Below are 20,272 nucleotides of genomic sequence, written 5' to 3'. Positions count from 1 at the left end.
AAAATGCTACTTTGCAACTGTCCAGTGCACCACAATATATACATAAAACCAGTAGTGTAGCTATGATGGGGTGAAGGGGGAAACTGCACCAGGTACAAAGTGTTGGGGAAGTGATCAGTCGATCCTAATCACTCTTTAATGCATACCAGCTATTAAATGCTTGTATTGCATTTGCAATCAAACCTCAGTGAGTGGTCTAAACTGTAGCAACTGCTTGCTACATTGCAGCAAGCAGTTTACTGCAGTTTATAAATAAAAAATATTTTCTTTTTCTTAAGTGAAACCTGAGTACTGTACCTCTCTGTGTGAGCTATAAATTGTAGTGTTTACTACAGCTGAAAAAAATATATATTTTTAACTAAAATGTGAGTAAGGAGTGTCAGATGGGCTGCAGAAACAGGACCTGATTGGCTCCTGCATTTTAGCAATTCCAGATACCTAATCACAGACTTTTTCTTCCTTTCTTTTTTACTAAACATCTGGGGCAGGAGGGAGGGGGCCACCTAGTAGAAGGAGCAAGCATTGTAGTGTTTCTTTTTTTTTTTCAATTGAAAGGTTGAAATGGGGCATGTATTGGGTACTTCCTGCAGGAAGCCAATTGTCCTGCAATTTTGCAGAAGTACTTTTTTTACTCTTCATTTGAAAAGCTGAGGGGGTGGGGCACTAGTTCACAAGACTGGCACAGGGTGCTAGTTTAGCTAGCTATCCTTCTGCTTAAAATGTACTATAACAGCCAGTATTAGATACTGCACAAACCAGCTTTCTCTCTCTCTCTCTCTCTCTTTGTCTCTCAAAAGAATAAATGATACTTAAGTTAAGCAGTGGCAGCTGCAGGAAGCAACTGAATGGGTGGGGATAATTGGAATGGGGTGGATCTCTATTATGGCAGGTCAGTGATCATTACTTGCGATCAAACAATAGAATAAATCATTCACTTCCATAAGAAGACTGCTACAAGTATGCACCCAGTCGTCATAGCCACTTTATTGACTAGATATACCTAGGATGTCTCACTGCAATCAATAAGGCCAACAGTTAAATGGAGCCCTAAACAAAGGACTCTATGCCCCCATTGCACACTAGTCCCCCCTGCACCTCTGCAGTGCTCCATTCTTGTTTTCTCCTCATTGTGACCTCACACCATCCAAATAGATGACTTCTTTCTTTTTTTTTTCACACTTTGTCTTGCTTTTTAGCTTTACCCCTCAGATCTGTTTAACACACCCTAGCCAGCCAAGACACCACTGTAATAAGTTAGGAGGACGTCAATTAATTAAACTGGGATATTGGGACTGCTAGTCTCCCATAATTCATAGGGTTATAGATGCTTTGAGATGTGTCTTAGAGCTTTATTACAACCCTTTGATCTAATGATGGCCTGAACAAAAATCATGAGTAAAGAAAAAATTCAGTTTTTTTTTCTTTCAAGGGAAAATAATTTGTTTCTAAAGTTTAATGTTCAAAGTTAACAAAACAGACTGGTGCTTGTAAGGCTATATTAATCCTGTCTAGGAAAAAGTACAGTTTTGTACCTACCATAAATGTAGATGTTCGAGGATCCACATTGCTGCAGTCCTAACTATTGGGTAGTCCGCTGTCCAGTCGGCCCGAATACCAAAGTATATGGCTGACGTCGGTCAGGGCGCATTAGACTGACGTCAGTACGTCAGGGTACTAATGCGCATGACCGACGTCATATCCTCAGTCTTTTCTTGCCCCAGATGTCAGAAGACCCTGAAAAGATAAGGCCAAAAACCAAAAATTCCCAACATACCTGCACCAAAATATATATGTACAATATATACAAAAACAGCAGAATATAACTTCACCTACACAACCACCCCTAAACACAGAGGGGAAGGAGGGAGGGTAAATTGGACTGCAGCAATGTGGATCCTCGAACATCTACATTTATGGTAGGTACAAAACTGTACTATGTTCTTCATTCCACATTGCTGCAGTCCTAACTATTGGGTAGAATCCCAAAGCAGAGGTAAGGGAGGCTGGCAAATCATAAGGAAGCAGGAACTGACAACATGCCTTGCAAAATAGCTGTGGCAAAACCAGCCCTAGACTTAGAGTAGAGAGGAAGGTGATAATGCTTAGAGAAAGTATGCACTGAACTCCAAGTAGCTGCCTCCAAAATATCCTTTGTTGCCACTCCCCTTAGAAATGCTGTTGAAGTGGCAGTAGCCCTAGTGGAATGAGGCCTAATCCCAGCTGGAATCTCCTTGCCATGATGGGAATAACAAAATGCAATGCAACACCCAATCCACCTAGAAATAGTTTGTTTAGACACAGGCTTGCCCTTTGAACTCAAAGCAAAAGAAATAAACAACTGCTGAGACTGCCTAAAATCCTTAGTCCTGCTCAAATAGTAACGCAATTGCCTGTGTACATCTAAAGTGTGCAAAATCTGTATCCCTTTATTTTGGGGATCTGCATAAAAGGTAGGCAAATGAATAGTTTGGTTTAAAGCCACACTAGAAACCACCTTAGGCATAAAGGAAGGATTAGTACGTAAAGATACCCTATCCTTATGAAAAATCAAAAAAGGCTCCACTGCCATAAGGGCCTGCAACTCAGAAACCCTTCTTGCAGAAGTAATGGCCAACAAAAAAACAGTCTTCCATGACAAGTATTTCAATTCAGCAGTAGCCGCAGGCTCAAAAGGTTGTAGAGTAAGTTTCTCCAACACAAAATTGAGATCCCAAGCAGGAGTAGGAGCTCTACGTGGGGGTCTTATATTCTTTGCCCCTCTAAGAAATTGCTTGAACAAAGGATGCGAAAACAATGGTGGGTCACAATCATAGTGAGCTGAAATTGCTGCAGCATGAATCTTAATGGAAGAGAAAGACAAACCTTTGTCCAGTAACTCAGTAAGATATTGAAGAGCCACACTCAAATTTGGCTCAGAAATCTCCAAATTGTTTGCTGCACTCCAAAATAAAAATCTCTTCCATTTTTCTGCGTACACTTTCCTTGTACTAGGTCTCCTGGCTTCCATAATCACATTTAAAACTTGTTGAGGAAGTTGAGACCTACTGTCTTTCAAAACAGAATATGCCAGGCTGTTAGATGAAGAGAGTGAAGCTTGACATTGAGCAGGTGACCGTCTCTTTGAGACAACAGGTGTGGAATCAAGGGTAAAGGCCATGGAGGCTTCCTTACCAAACTCCTCAGTAATGGGTACCAGTGCTGCCGAGGCCAATCTGGAGCTATTAAAATCATCCTTGGCTTGTCTTGTCTGACTTTTAGAAGCACCTTTGGAAGAAGAGGCAGAGGTGGAAACGCATACACATGAAGATTTTTCCAACTGAAAGAAAGAGCATCCACTCTCCAAGCTGTGTGATGAAACCTCTTTGTGCAAAACTTTGGCAGCTGGTGGTTTAGTGGAGAAGCGAACAGATCTATGTCTGGAGTTCCCCATGACACTGTCAATTTTGAAATACATGAAGATCCAGTTTCCACTCGTGGGGATCCATGATTTGTCTGCTTAACACATCTGGTAAGGAGTTCTGTGCTCGGCAGAAACCTTGCCTGAAGAGTTAATTGCAAGCTGAGCGCAGTCTCCCATAAAATCATTGCTTGCCTGCACAATGGGTAAGAATGCGTTCCCCTTGTTTGTTGATGTACCACATGACAGTTGTGTTGTCTGTTAGAATCAACACCTGCCCTGGAAGAAGTAATTCCTTGAAAGCCATTAATGCAAACTGGACTGCTAACATCTCCTTCATGTTGATATGTAGATGCTGTAGTTTGGCAGGCCACTTGTCTTGTATCCACTTTCCATTTAGATGAGCTCCCCAAGCAATGTCTGAGGCATCTGTCGTTAGAATCTGACTCGCCTCTGGCCGGGTCACAGAGAGTCCCTTGTTTAGGTGACATTCCTGAGCCCACCACAAAATTCCTTTTGAATGCAAGGTATTATTTGAATGACAGTGTCCAAATCCTGGCAGTGCTGTGTCCATACATTTTGAGATACCATTGTAGCTTCCTCATATGCAGTTTGGCATTGGGAAGCACCAGAATACAAGATGCCATGAACCCTAAGGCTTGAAGGACTGTCCTTGCAGTCAGCCCGGACTGAAGAGATAGTTGATGGAAGTAACTGGAAAGATTCTTTTGTTTGTCTGGGGTTAAAAGGCCATCTGGGCTGCTGTATTCAGTCTCACACCCAGAAAGCACATGTCTTGAGAGGGTACTAGACTGGACTTTATTTCGTTCACAGAATACCCTAGGCATCTTAGCACTGCTATGACATATTCCAAATGCTGTAGAAGGTCTTCCTTTTCTTGAGCCAGAATCAGGCAGTCGTCCAAGTAAGGATAGATTTGAATTCCTTTTAGCCTGAAGTAAGCTATCACTGGAGCCAGAACCTTTGTGAATACTCTGGGCGCAGTAGATAAGCCAAAGGGCAATGCAGAGAACTGATAATGAGAATTTCCAGCTCGAAAACGCAGATACTTTCTGCAACTTAGTCTTATAGGCACATGAAGGTAAGCTTCCTTGAGATCTAAAGTTACCATCCAGTGATCTTTGCCCAGCAGAGGTAAAAGCTGTTGTAACGTCAACATTTTGAACTTGGGAATGTCCAGATAAGTGTTGAGGGTAGATAAATCCAAAATTGGTCTCCACATGTTCCCCTTCTTTGGTACTAGGAACAGGCGAGAATAAAATCCTAGGCCCCTTTCTGGCACAGGAACTGGCTGAATGGCCCCTATTTGGAGTAACAGAGAAATCTGCTTGAGAGCCTCTTGTCGTTGTAGAGGAGGAATGTCTGGCATGCCTTTGAAAAGAGGCAAGGTATGGAAATAAAACCTGTAACCGTTGTGAATAATATCCAGAACCCATCTGTCTTGGGTAATTAAATCCCAATTTTCTTTGAAAAGAGACAGCCTTCCTCCCAACGGTGCTGCCAGGCGAGAATGAACTGGCAGCTGAAAAGGCAGGTCATTGGGTCTGCTTACGAAAGGACTGACCCCTGCCCTCACCAGAAGTCTGAGCAGGGGAACTCCCTGTCCTAGGCCTAAAAGAACCCTGAGCTCTGCCCCTACCACGTCTAGACCTACCCCTAGACTGGGAATCATAAGCAGGATAAGTCCATCCCTTAGTAGGCCAATTTCTACTAAACTTCGGAGGCTGCACCTGCAAAAAATCTTTAACAGTTTGCATAGACTTAGCCTTGTCCTCCATTTTCTTCAAAACTGCTTCCACAGGCGAACCAAACAACACATCAGACTGTAAAGGAGCATCCAAAATCCTTGTCTTAACATGCTCAGCTAAATTCTGATCTCTCAACCAGGCGTGCCTACGAAGAACAGAACCAGTGGCAGCCACCCTGGAGGAGGCCTGCACAGCATCAAAACCACACTGCAAAGAATGTTTCCCCACCTGTTCAGACACATGAACTAAATCCTGCAACTCTTTACACTCAATACCTTCGGCCAGAGCATCCACCTTAGATTTCAACTGTGAAAGAAGATAATTCTGATATTTTAACATATGAAACTGACAATTCAACGCCCTCATGGCTAAAGTGGAAGAAGTATACACTTTCTTTCCCCATCTATCCAAAGCCCTTGCCTCTTTATCAGGAGGGACAGGATTTTTAACAACTGAGGCCTTCACACCTTTAGGCCCCTGAGAGACAGTTTCCGGGTCTGCCCTAGGACTCTTAAAAAGATACTTATGAGCTTCAGGCACCCTATAATACCTATCCGGTTTAACTGGAGCAGGAGGTAAAGAATCAGGATTCAGGGAAGCCTCTGCAAACACATCTTCCACCACATTCAAAACAGGAGGTATAGCTAAAGGCCTATGCTGGGGTAAAAACAAGAATTCCCTAAGCCTTTTCCTAGAATCAGAGAAATCTTGACCTTCCCATTTAAAATGCTCCCTCATGGAATGCAGAGTCTCTGAAAATGAAAAATCCTCAGGAGGAGAAGCAGAAGGAGTAGAATCATCCACATCAGAATCAGAATAAGGAGGGTACTCCTGCAAGTCTTCAGCCGAAGACTCAAGCCTCGAGCATTGCTCAAAACTCTCAAACTCAGGTTCCACCCTAGGCCTCTTATCAGGAGGGGCATAGAACCCTTATCATAGTAATCAAATCCTCTGCCATTTTAAGCATATGTTTCTTAGGCAAGGACCCTGAAGCACTAGGAGGAACCCCCACTGAAGCTAAACTAGGCCTGCCCCTCAAAGAAGCCTTGGAAACAGAAGGGGAGGCTCTAACCACCTTAGGAAGAGAGGGAAGAACAGCCACCTGAGAAGCCCCCTCAGCCTGGCCTACTTCCTGAGAGGATACATCCTGTAACAGTAAAGTCTCTCCCTGAGACTCCAAAGAAACACCTGGCAAAACCTCCGGCTCCACTGAGCCTTCTAAAGAACCGACGTCTGGGACTGTCGGTTCCTCCATTCTAGGCTTCGCTGCTGTATCTTTGCGTTTTTAGCGAAGCGGCCGGAGCATCCGGCGGCATTTTATAATTACAACGCTTCCCAAACACTAACCTGGCACAGTCTAACCTTCTCTTAATAGTGCGTTTGTTAAATCTAGCACAAGAGCGGCATCCAACAACGTCGTGCTCAGGCCCTAAACAAGGTATACACAAAGTATGGTAATCCCTATGAGGTATCTGTTTCCCACAAGAAATACAGTTATTCACTTTTCTGACATCCGGTTAAATACTGAGGCAAGAAAAACCAAAATATTCCCCAACGGGTACTTAGCCAACTTTGATTCGGTCTGAAACTCTGACTTCAGAAACTTTCAGAACGCCAACCTGCACTCGCAAAATTGCTTCTGCATCGGACCATGCGGCAAAAAAGACTGAGGATATGACGTCGGTCATGCGCATTAGTACCCTGACGTACTGACGTCAGTCTAATGCGCCCTGACCGACGTCAGCCATATACTTTGGTATTCGGGCCGACTGGACAGCGGACTACCCAATAGTTAGGACTGCAGCAATGTGGAATGAAGAACATCTGTCTGCCTGCCTTCCTATCCCTTCACAAAAAAGATAGGATTACACCTTCTGTGTACTCCTCTGATGTTACAGTGGGTTGAAAGTAAAAACACAGTGACTCCAAGATGTATATTCTACAGCTGAGGGCATGGGAGAAGAAACCAAAACATGTGGATAAAACCTACACAGAGGCAAGGACAACATGCAGATTCCACACAGAAGGAATACCAGCCAAAAAAAAAAAAAACCAGAATGCTGTTAGATGGCAACACTACTTGCTGTACCACTGTGCCTGTTGTGATCATCTGCTATCACACACATCCTGCCCAGGCTGCTCAAGCCAGACAAGCAGTACACTGCTGATGTTTGTGATGGAAAATGAACAAAAGTATGGACAAGTTGCTATTTTAAGATATATTGTAACCCCACCCCCACACACAAGCAGTCATTTTCATCACAGACAATTCCCTATACTCATCAATTGCAGCCAGTTTATTGACTGGGCAGTCCTAAGATATCTATGATAAAAAAAACAGCCACAGTAAAGTATTCTAGCTGTCTTCACACAAATGCATACTGCTGCTACAAAGTCAGAATAATGACTGGTTTACTTGAACAAGCAACAGCCATGTCAATCACTTCACATTCATCCAAGACAGCCCCTGTACCCTGCAATCAAAACCAACTATACTGTCTGTGCACATCTCAGATATCAGTCTTAATTAAATAAAAATAAGACACACACACACACACACACACACACACACACACACACACACACACACACACACACAGATGTAACCATCAACTGCTGCCAATTTGTATGACTAACTCTAAATCTCGGATGTTTGATTGTAATTGAATGAATTAAATATATATAGCTGCCACACACGATTTTATCTTCTCCGATTGCTGCAGTCAGAATATAGTCTGCAGCCCACTGCAGCCTCCACCCACATACCTCTCAACTCTTAGTTCAAGAATCAAGATGAAAGCTTAAATGTGATGGTGGATAGAGGATCAAAGTCAGGGATAGATATTGCTTTTATATACTTGGAAATTTGTTAGAATAAGAGGCTTTGCATTATCATGTTTTTGAAGGCTAAGTCTGAAATACAAATGTTTGCTATCATTATTTAATGACTGCAGTCCTCACTGATTTGACAGAAAAACTACAGACTTTATGAGGAACAGATCAAAATATGAAGCAAAAAAAAAAATCAGAGAAAATCTGTGAAATTAGAGACAATGGAGAGCATCTCTGCTCCACAAATACACACAGACACACACACACACACACACACACACACACACACACACACACACACACACACACACACACACACACACACACACACACACGACCACCAATTATAGCCACTTGTATGCATGCATATGCCTGTATATCTCAGATGTCTGATTCTGTCAAATTAATGAATAAATAAATAATTGCCACACAGGGATTTATCCTCCAAGTTCACTGCTGTCAGAATACAGTATGAAACCCACTGCAAGCCCCCAGCCATACCTCTCAACCAAGGAGAAATCTAAAAGCAATAGTGAGCAAAGGACTAAAATTAGGGACAGCTATTGCATTTATATGCTTAGAAATATGCTAGACTGAAAGGCTTTGTGTCAGCATGATTTTTTGAAGGCTATCAGATGTCTGTTATTATTTAGTGACTGCAATCCACAGTGACTTGCCAGAAAAACACTAGCTTTACTAGGAACAGACCAAAATATGGACAAAAATACCACGGACATTGTGAAAAATCAGGTACAATTGAGCCAATCTACTCACTCATACACATGTATGCAATATACATACTCATGCCTCTGCACTCCTACATTAACTTATTTTATTTTTAGCCCCTTGTTGTTTCAGTCACCTGAGGCAACCTGAGCCAACAGGATGGGCTCCTTGTTGTTTCATACAGCAACTCAGTGAAATGTTTCTTGAGTGACATCTCCAACATCCTCAACAGGATCAAAAAGCTCCATGCACTAGTGTAGTAATCCTGCTGCCAGGCTGATTTGAAAACATCCCAGTGAGCAGATTATGTTGATATTTTTCTCAGTTTTATTCCTATATGCAGAGTTTTGAGCGTGAGCAAGAAATAAATAAATAGGAATTTCGACTATTAGTCTACTTTCTGATTTTATTAGTATTTTTAACCGGGACGGCTGCAGCCCAGAAGCCAGTACCAGGAGTTTTCCATGAAGTTAAGTAAATTCTAAATTTCATTACTATATAAAAGCACAGTTAGTAACTACAATGTACTTTCATCTGCAGCAGATGAAGACTTGCTTCAAAAAATAAGGGTTTAGTTCACAGTTCAGTTTTAATTTGTTTATGACAAAAGAAGATATCTCACTTAAAGAAACCCAAGTCTACAGAAGTATTTTTTTTGAGAGAAATCAGATTTTGCTTACTTGTATAAAGGAGAGTTTCCACATGAGCAGGGTTAGGTAATACAGCACTTGAGTGGAGTCACATACTGTTGCAACTCGGGTACTCTGCTTTACGTGCTGCAGCATTCTCTTTATTTTGGCACCCTGTACTCTTAAACTGCTACTAAACTTTCTTATCTTCTTGAGAAACTATAACTTTGAAGTTGGTTATATAACTTAGATCATGCAGGGTAGCATAGTGAACCTGCAAAGCTGGGGCTTTGCTGGTTATATAAATCAAACGTGCAGGGATCACTGTCTCCATGCACTTTAGGGGAGCAGATTATATACAAAAGAACACGTAGACATCACAGTTCTGCAGAGTACTATTAATCTATAGAGGATACAGTGTTCCCCTGCATGTGGAGTGGTACAAACACTTTCTTGCACTTTATTTGTTAGCAGAATTCTGTTAAAAATTCTTCTTCTTCTTTCGGCTTTTCCCGGTTAGGGGTCGCCACAGTGGAACTCCGGTCCGCTAATGATTAGCAGTAGCTTTTTATGTTGCTGAGGTGCCAGCCTGATGCCCAACCTTCAACGAAGGCACGCCCATTCACGCATGTCTTTCGAACACCACTCGACTGCGGGGAGGACATGCAGACTCCACACAGAAGGTGCTCCAGCCAAACATCAAATGGGAAAACCTCTTGCTGTGAGGTGACAATGCTACCACTGCACCACCACGGCTTATCAAAATTCTGTTAGAGTGTTTTCATTAAACTGAGTTAAACGAAGCAGTTGTCAGTTTCAATCATTTATATAGCCATGTATCTTATTATCTGCATTGTGTGGATATGGAACAAAATACAGGACCTAACTTTCTTTGAAACTGCCCACATAATGTTTTAACTGCAATATACCTACTTTGAAGAAAAAATAAAACTTGTTTTCTCACACCTTAATATAATGCTCCTCTTGGCTCCTTTCCTGAGCTTCCACAAATTAGTATAAACCATGTTTCCAGTTGCAACCATTTATTGTCATTAAATCTGAAGTGTAGTTGTAGCTGTATACAAATGGGAAATAAAGACCAGAGTTACAGCACTCTTCAGTTTTGTTACTGTTGCTTGCAAACATAGTGTATACTGTTTACTGTATACCTCAAGTGGACATGTAGCTACATTAAAGGAAATTAAAGGCAATTGCTGGTGTGAATTAGCTGAAAATTTCTGCACTTCAAAACTGCACTGATAATGTACGTTCTACCATGTCACCTTCACTGTTCTAATAAAACACACAAAAAAAACTTTTGCAGAAATCAGAACAGGTCAAACAATGAACCTAAACACCCTTCAAATAAAGTTTGAGAACAAAGCAGGTATAATAAGATGTCATTATTTACACTGCTGCTGCTGAGCTGTAGCTCAAAAGATATGAAATTCCAGTGCTGCTTAAGGAAGAACAAAGCTTGTTTCACTTTAAACACTTAAAACTATGCTGCAGGCATAATAGTTTATGCTTACTGCTATAAATATGATCACTTACCAAATTCATCAAGCACACCCCAACCACTGATGAAGCATTTTGAAAATGTCTCTAATGTATCAGATGTTGGAATGCAGATGGGCTGAATAGAGTCACTGAACTCAATAGGTCTTTCCAGTTTAACTAATGCAATATCATGTATAAAACCTTCACCTTTAACACCAAAACCATCATGCAGGATTATCAGACTTGCTTTTGGGATCTCAGTGTGCTCTGGAGTCTCTGAAAAACGATTTGTTCCAGCTACAACATGTACCATATCAGGATATCTAAAAAGCAAAACATAAATTTTATTATTTTAACTACATGGAATGCATAATCAAAATTTACCAAAATAATCAAATAAATCCTTGATAGTATAACTGGCACACAAACACACTGCATTTTCTGATGTCCTACTTCTTTCCCATCACAAACTTGAAAAAAAAAGTTATTCTCTTTTATTGTTTTGGCTATGTCCTTCTCCATGTCTTCTGACCTAACTGCTGACTTTTATGTAACTTCTCTAGAATACCATGTTCTGCTCTTGCTTTCTTTATGATGTGTCTTTCTCTCACTACTCAAGAACCACATGGGTTTTCTGGACATTCTTTTCTCCCAAACCCACCCTCTATTTATTGTAGATGCCCCTTTTAATAACTTCCAAGACTTTATTTATCCAGTTTGTCTACCCTTTTGTTACCTGTGCTGGTCCTTACGTTCCGTCCTAGTCTTATAATCTGCCTCCTGTGGTCCCAAATTGGTATTTAATGTTATCCCCTCCTTTTGTCTTTGTCATGAATCACAATGTAGCTTGGTATATGTTTACCACATCAGCTTCCTAAAGTAGAGTATACAGAATCCTGTTCTTCCTGATGCTTTTTGTTACTTGTTGCACAAACCTCTCCTGATCTTTCACCTCAGTTATCTAATTTTCTCCCTCCACCCTTGAAGATGGCATATCCAACTTGAATGTAGTAACTTTTGCCTATGAACTGTATCCGTATACTGGCTGTCCCCTTCTTTCTTCCATACTGATCTATAAGGCACTGTCATTTGAAATCCCTTCATTGCTCTTCTTCTTCCAGCATATCTAACTATATCTATCCTCTTACTATTCCTATTTCTTCTAAAAATCAAAAAAGTCAAAAATATGATTTCAGTTCAGTTTGTCATTTGCCTAGGTTTCATTTACCCCCACTATGTCAGCATATCTTGCTGCAATGACTGCAAATGGATCCACTACATTTTTCAGCATTACATGGCCCAGATCTCAGCTTCTTGGCAAAAGTGGCACAAAACTGACAGCCCATATACACAAATCATAGAAACACATGTGCTTTTGACTGTATGGTTATTGTGCAAATAATAAGAAAATAGAAAAAAAACAATTTTTGTATAGTAATAGCCCCCTCCCCCTGCACTCCCTCCACATGGAGGCTTTATGCCCGCATACCCACTTATGTCACTGTTCTCAATCCAGGATCACTGCACCTCAGAGAATGAGTATTCTGAAACATACAGTGAGAAGCCTGTGCTGCTCATTCTCCATGATGTGATCTTGGACACGACAGAAACAAAACACACTCATGTACTAAAATACTTCTGCTGTGTGGAGCCCTTATTACTTTGATTTGTAATGCCTAAGCAATAGTGATACATCCAATCCTGTATTAAATAACAGCATGCAAGTCCATTGCAAACAGCTCACCTACTTTATTACCTTAGATCTTTCTATTGTTTAATATTTATTTCCATCTCTGTGGCCTGCATACTGCTTCTGCTCTCTTTTCTGTTCTTCCCTCCCCATCTCCCTTAATTTCTTTTCTTCCCCATCCCTTTCCTGTGTTATTGCCTGCTTTACCTTTCCACATATCGCTTCAGTTTAAAAGTATCTGTATCCTGAAATACATTTCTAACCGCTGTTTTGGTTCTGATGTTCCCTCAGCACTGAAGTGTCAGACAAAAACAAAAGATGCAGCCTTTCATAGACTTCTAAGATGGCTGCACACTGATCAACAGGTAGATTTGAACTCTTCAAGTGTGAAAAATAGAAACTCTGAAAAAAGGGCCAGTGAAACTGTTAGTTTGGATAAAATGTGGTCACTAGCTACTAATTAGATGGCCTGGCTGCCAGGAAAGGAATCTGGAGAACCTGAAAGAAAACCAACCAGAAAAGAAGAGAAAATATTTCTGTAGCTGTTCAACAAAAAGCATTTCAAGTATTAGTTTGGTAGAGGAGATGGCTTCTAGTAATTTAAAGGAAAATAAGTCAAATGCACTCAAAGATGTTTAAAATAAATGAAACACTGAAGGAATATCTTAACTCAAACAAAAAAGGATGGAAAATAAGACTTTAACTAGCTATTCAGATAATCTCATAAAACTGCAAAAAATCAGGGCTTGAAATAAAGAATAGTCTGGCTGAGCATGAGGCTTCTCAAAAATAGCCTTTTCAAGAGAAATAACAGTATTAGAAGACAAAGAGCCCTGAGAAAACCTTAACTTTTCTGTTGTACCAGAGAAATTAAAAGGAACAGGCTGTATTAATTTTATCAAAAACCTCAAACAAGCCAAAGTGTCCAAGATAAAATAACTGCCACTGATATCCAAAAATGTATATCATGAACACACTGTATGCACCACAAAGGATTTATTAAAACAAGCAGTAAAATACAAATACAAATGCAAAGATTTCTAGACAAGCTCTTTTTCAATGCTTCAGCACTGAACTGCATTTAAAACCATTTATATACAATTAGTATCAACTGAAAATAAGATAGCTAGCCAATAACATGTCAGAATTAATTAACAAAACCTTAATTTAATAGATGAGGAATCAGATGAAAGAGGAATTATTAATACTTTGAATGGATTTACAATTTATAATTATAGTGAGGTAGCACTTGAAAAAGAACATTTTGGTCTTTTGGGAAAGGGCTTTAAATTTATTCCTCAGATAAAAGGGGACTTAACTTCAACACTTTTAGATTTAAAATTATTTCTGAGAAAAATTAATTTGAAACTTATACTAAATAAGGGGGATATTCAGAATAAAGTTGAATATAATTTCGGATTAACAAAGCCATCTACATATAATCCTCCTATGCACCCCCAACTTAAAAATTTAGAGAATGTGATGGAAAATTAAATAAGAAAAGTTTATAAGAGAACTAGGTACAATATGAATCTCCAAGTAGGAGAATATAAAGTGTTAAATGAATTGAAGGAGAATAAAAACATTAGAATAATGAAACCAGATAAAGGTGGGGGAGCTATTCTTATGGATACTATAGTCTATGAAGGGAAAATGAATCAAATTCTTAGAGATGAAGTAAAATATACAGAGGTGTCCAAAAATGAAATTATGGTAGCTTATAAAAGAATAGATATAGAACTAGAAGCTATGTATAATAGGCTCATAGGTTCATAGGTTAGTACTAAGCTAACTGCCCTTGTGAGCCATTTTAAGCCTAGCCAATTATCCCTTGTAAGACTCAAACCCTGCACCTTATGTTTGTAAGGCAAACACCTTAACCATTAGGCCACCCTCCCAACCCCTGATTGTATATAATGAAGGGACTATAGATGGAAATAGTCTCTCCTACCTTAGAGTAGATACGCCTAAAATTCCAGTAATTTATGGCATTCCTAAGGTACATAAGAATTCTAAAGATCCCCCACTAAGACCTATAGTGTCTGCAGATGGGTCTAAGACATTTCCTCTAGCCAAATTTATTGATAATAAAACTAAACATATATTGACTAAAAAAGTGGCTATTTTAAAAGATTCATGGGACCTTTTAAGAAATGTTAATCTAGAGATATATGATAAAAATATTTTATTCGTAACAATAGATATAGTGGATCTTTTTTCTTCTATTCCCAGTTCAAAAGGTATGGTAATGTTCGAAGAAGAAGTGTTCCAAGATGGAATATTGAGCCATAAAGACAAAGTAGCGTGCACTATTCTGATGGACATAGTTTTGAAAAATAATTTTTTAATATTTAATGGGGAATTTTTTCAACAAACCCAAGGTGTTGCTATGGGCGCAGCCTGTGCACCTACATTTGCAAATATAGTATTGGCCAATTGGGAAGAAACATATATTCTCAATTCTAGGTTCAAGTCTTGTTGGAACCTATATAAGAGGTTCCTGGATTATATAGTCATCTTTTGGACAGGTGGGGAAGAGAAATTAAAAGAATTTTTTACATATATTAAAGAGACTTCTAATTTTTTGAGATTCACTTATAATGTTTCAGAAAATAAGCTACAATTTTTGGATATAGAAATTTACAAAAGTAACAATGGCTTTGAATCTAAGGTATATAGGAAATTGACATATTGTAATTCTTATTTGCACTTTAATAGTGCACACCCTACACATTGCAAAAAGAATATTGTAAAAGGGCAATTTGTGAGGGGATCAAGAATGACAAGTAAGTCTGAGGACTTTAAACTGGAATGTGATTTGTTGGAGGGAATGTTTTTAGATAGAGGATATAGTAAGGAATTTGTTAGTAATATTAGGATGGAGGTAGAAAAGAAAAGAACAGATAAATTTTACCCTATATTAGGAGAAAAAATAAACGATGGACAAGAACAAATAATAAAAGATAAAGTACTTATTAATAATGAAGAATATCAACATGCTTTTACCCTAGAATTTAATGCTTTAAACAATAATATTAGGGCTGTTTTTGTCAATGAATGGGAAAGGTTTATGGCACTTACTGACTTGGGGGACTTCCTAAAGGTATACCTAAAGTAGTATACAGAAATCCTTATAATATAAAAAGATTACTTGGAACAGAAAAAGGTGGGTCAAAATAAAATTAAGGGAGTGAAAAAGATAGGTACATATTCTTGTGGAAAATGTAATCAATGTAATTATATGGTCAATAAGGAGAAAATCTATATAGAAAGTAGAAAGAAATGGATCGGTAGTAAAGGGATGTATAATTGTGAGACGAAGGGCTTAGTATACCTAGCTACCTGTGAAAAATGTGGATCTTTTTATATAGGTAAAACCGAGAGGACTTTAAAAGAGTGTATGAACATACCTATGATATAATAAAGGAAAAAGAAACAAATGCATTATATAAACATTCAAAGGTATGTAAAGAAAGCAAATTTCTCTTTTTAGTAATTGAACATATAAAGGATGGGATTAGAGGGGGTCCATAGGAAGATACTATTGGGTATAGAGAGTTGTGGTGGCAAGTGACATTAGAAGCAAGTAAACACCCAGGTCTTAATGAACATGTGTCTATTCTACCCCTTTTAAAATTAAAGGCAGCTAAACTATGAATGTTAGTTTAGTTGTAATATAAATTTGTACCAATAGATGGAACCATTGGGTTATAAAATGTATTTTCCTAAGGCAGCTAAACTATGAATGTTAGTTTAGTTGGAATATAATTTTGTACCAATAGATGGAGCTATTGTGTTATAAAATGTATTTCCCTTTATAGTGAATATTTATATTATATAAAAATAAGATTTTTTTTAAGTATTTATGATGTATTAAATTATTACTTGATAGTATTTTAATTATTTATAAGAACATGAAGATGTATAAATTATTTTAATTATTTTTATAGAAAGAACAATTTATGAATATTTATGAGCCCAGAATGTGAATTGATTTGTGCATTCAAATCTATTTGAAGCTTTTTAATTGGATTATTAGATTTAATAGAGGTATATAAATATGTGTGTTTAATTAGTATTAGCATCTGATGAAGTCCAGTGAGGAGATGAAAATGCTATTGTAGTGAAGAGCATTAATGTGGAAGTGTTTTGTGCGTGTTTGGATATATTAAACGTGTATTTCAACTTTTTGGAGATCTTCCTTCGTGTGACTGCACTCCTTCTTGGTTTATTGGTGTTTTGTGGAGAGCTGCCGTTTTTCGAATTCACTTAATATTATAAAAAAAAAAATAAGCCCACAAACCACACATATAGAATATACATTAATTTGTATAGAATTGTTCCAAACTTTTAAGACTGTTTTAATACTATGTTGAGAGTTAAGTCCTGGTAACACATTTCTCCCTAAAATAATTTATCCATTTATACTCTAACAATTGTGTTTTTTCTGTTAAGTTATCTCCTCTTATATCAGGAACTACTTTCTGAAGAACCCAGAACTTAAATCTATGTTGTAAACCCTTTTCTGAGATATGTTTATATAGGGCGTTAGTGTCCACACCCCTACATATATCTGAGAGGTGTGAACTAATATGTTCCTTGAGCTTCTGATTTGTCTTTCCTATATAAAAATGGTCACAAGCCACATAGTTAGCAAGATAAATTACATTCTCTGTAAAACATGTAATATAAGTATTAAAAGTAAACTCAGTCTTAGTAACTGGATATACAAAAGCAGGTTCAGTATTAATCTCAGTACAATAAACACAGTTATGACACGGTGATGTACCTTTCTTCTTTATAGTTATGTAGAGTTTTTTTACATGTAAATCTTTTAAAATAAAGCATCTGTTTCAGGTTCTTTTCTCTTTTATATGTAAATTTTGGTTTTATACCTACAATGTTCTTAATATCATTACTGGACTGTAGAATAGTCCATTTCTTAGTAATAATCCATGTAACCATATTCACGTCTGTTATATTTCATAATATACCTTAAATAATTCTGCTGAATACGATCATTTCTTACTCTCATAACTGAACCATGTAAATAAAGTTTACCCAGATTATCTCGCTCATTAATCACATTTTTCTTTTCTTTTTCTATCAGTTCTTATCCTCTAACTTTAAAATCATTATTCATATTATCTAATTCACAGATAAAATCTTTATCCATTATATTTAACCTACTGGCTTTCAAAAAGTGACCTTTCAATACATTCCTATGTATATCTATATCTATATCTGTTTCGTACATATCGTGTGGCTTGGACCTCTTTCCTTTGTATTTTTGCCTCAAGCTTCATTGCCCTGTACATAATACAAATATCTAGAAAGTTAACCATTTCATTTGACCAATGTATATCAAACTGTAGAAAATCTGTTTTACTTTGTAATTCAGAGACAAACACTTTTAAGTCATCCACCGTACTAGCCCAAAGCATAAATATATCATCTACAAATTATTTAAAATATAATAAATGATGAGTTCTAAATCCATATTGAAGGTCACTGCTAAATAAATGGTCCTCTTCCCATCATGACAATACAAGATTAGCATAAGTATTTGCAAATGGGGTGCCCATTGTTACTCCCAGCTGTTGATGGAATATCTCATTATTAAAAATGAAAACATTATTAGATAATATTACATCCAATATAGAACATAACATTTCAATTTTAGTAGCAGTGTAATCAGTGTGTGACAATAAATATTCCCTTATGCATTGTACACCATATTCATTCGGTATAATGATTTTATGTCCATAATAACCAAAATAATTTGTTTATTTTCATTATTGCTTGACCAGTCCTTTAAACTTGTCAAAAAATCATTTGTATCTCTGATAAAACTTTTACTAAACTTCAGTAAAGGGCTCAATTGTTGTTCTAAATATTTAGACAAAGAGGTAGTTGCCCATTTATTACCAGATACGATAGGTCTCATGGGAGGCCTGCTTAAGTTGTTATATCATTTTGATAACCCATAAATGACTGGTAGTACAGGATGTGATATATACAAATAATTGTAAAGTTCATGCAGTATTAATCCATCTATTAACAATTCATATAAATAACGTTTCATATGAAAAATCAAACTATTTACTATAATATTATTAACTCTCTTAAATGTCTTAGTCTCATTAAGTAATTCATACATCAAATCATTATATAATACTTTAGCCATAATCACAACTTTTCCTCCCTTATCTGCCTGTATTATCACTATATCCTGATTGGTACAGAGCTTTCGTAGTGTATTTCTTTCATTTTGATTCAAATTATAATATCTACTCTGGCTGTTTTTAAAAAAAAAAACATATTATGAATATCTTGTTCATACATTTCTGTAAAGGCTCTTACAACTGGTGTGCATAATGGAACAAACGTACTAGATTTTTTCAGGTTTTCATTAGGCACACTCACACGTTTACTAAAGTTTTAAATCAATATTTTGGATAAACATTCTCAATTTTGTGAGTATATCACTTATAATACCCTCACATGATGGTACATAAAACATACTTTTATCTAACACCAATAACTCATCATTAGAGAGCTTATATTTGGATAAATTCACTACAGTTTGTCCAACAGCTATTTCTTTGGCTCATTGCTCCATGTAGTATGACCCAAGCAAAGTGGTGTATGTTCCTTTTGAGATGGCGTCAAACTTCCATTGCCATTTCACAATCTGGCTCTGCTTTTGCTCCTCCCTCTGGGCTTCATTACCACCTGAATAGGTCATTGTATTTGGAGCTGATCAGCTCCTAAAAAATTGTCAGCTGTATTTTCTTTATTACTATTGGTGGTAATGTACTGGTGTCCGCTTGTTGGGGAATATTATCGGTTATGTTAGATTCAACGGAAAAGTTATCTAAATCCCCAACAGCTTTACCACATTTTGTCACTCCAGCTTTACTATTCACAATATTGGGAGATTATACTCCCTCAAGCTGCTTCTCCCTTGCAGAGCTCGTTTCAGCTGATGTTTTACCAATTACGTGATTTCCAAGTGTAAAACGTAAAATATAAAAAAACACCAAGCAAGTGTTAAAACACACCAGACTACAAAGCCAGTGAAAAAGATACCACTAATCTTGTATTAAATAGTTTATTCACACTGAATAACACTCTAGCATCTCAGCACAGCCTTCCTGGAGTTAAAAAATAAAAGAAAAATGTAAAATAATTTGGGATATAAATGCTTTAAGCAGAATCATGTATTTCATTGGTCAAAGGAATTGAAAAGTGTGGCACCTGAGCTTGGAAATCATGTAATTGGTAAAACATCAGTTGAAATGAGCTCTGTAAGGGAGGCGGAGTTTGAGGGAGTACAATTTCCCAATATTGTAAATAGTAAAGCTGGAGTGATGAAATGTAGTGAAGCTGTTAGGGATTTAGGTAACTTTTCTGTTGAATCCAATGTAACTGATAATATTCCCAAACAAGCAGACACCAGTACATTGCCACAAATAGTAGTAAGAAAGAAAATATTGCTGACAATTTTTTAGGAGCCAGTTGGCTCCAAATACAACTACCTAGTCAGGTGGTAATGAAGTTCAGAGGGAGGAGTAAAAGCAGGGCCAGATTGTAAAATGGCAATGGAAGGTTGACACCATCTCAAAAGGAACATACACCACTTCACTTGGGTGTTACTACATGGAGCAAGGAGCCAAAGAAATAGCTGTTGGACAAACTATAGTGAATTTATCCAAATATAAGCTCT

The 20,272-nt window shown here is 37.7% G+C and overlaps 1 protein-coding gene across 2 annotated transcripts in view; it reads right to left on the bottom strand.

The window, feature by feature from the left end:
- The window catches only part of LOC122816486 (transmembrane protease serine 12-like), a 621,927-nt gene that overhangs the window by 260,992 nt on the left and 340,663 nt on the right, over positions 1 to 20,272 (bottom strand). The window contains exon 4 of one of the 2 annotated variants that reach the window (XM_044089311.1): positions 10,908 to 11,176. In XM_044089311.1, coding sequence (XP_043945246.1) covers positions 10,908 to 11,176 — 269 coding nt within the window. The remainder of the gene's footprint in view (positions 1 to 10,907; positions 11,177 to 20,272) is intronic. The other variant, XM_044089312.1, reaches the window with a different exon arrangement.

The sequence above is a fragment of the Protopterus annectens genome, chromosome 12.part0 (assembly GCF_019279795.1).
Source record: "Protopterus annectens isolate FY-2018-M chromosome 12.part0, PAN1.0, whole genome shotgun sequence".
In the NCBI taxonomy this organism is placed as follows: domain Eukaryota; kingdom Metazoa; phylum Chordata; order Ceratodontiformes; family Protopteridae; genus Protopterus; species Protopterus annectens.
The sequence above is the reverse complement of the archived record's forward strand: the minus strand, read 5'-3'. Positions and strand labels throughout refer to the sequence as shown.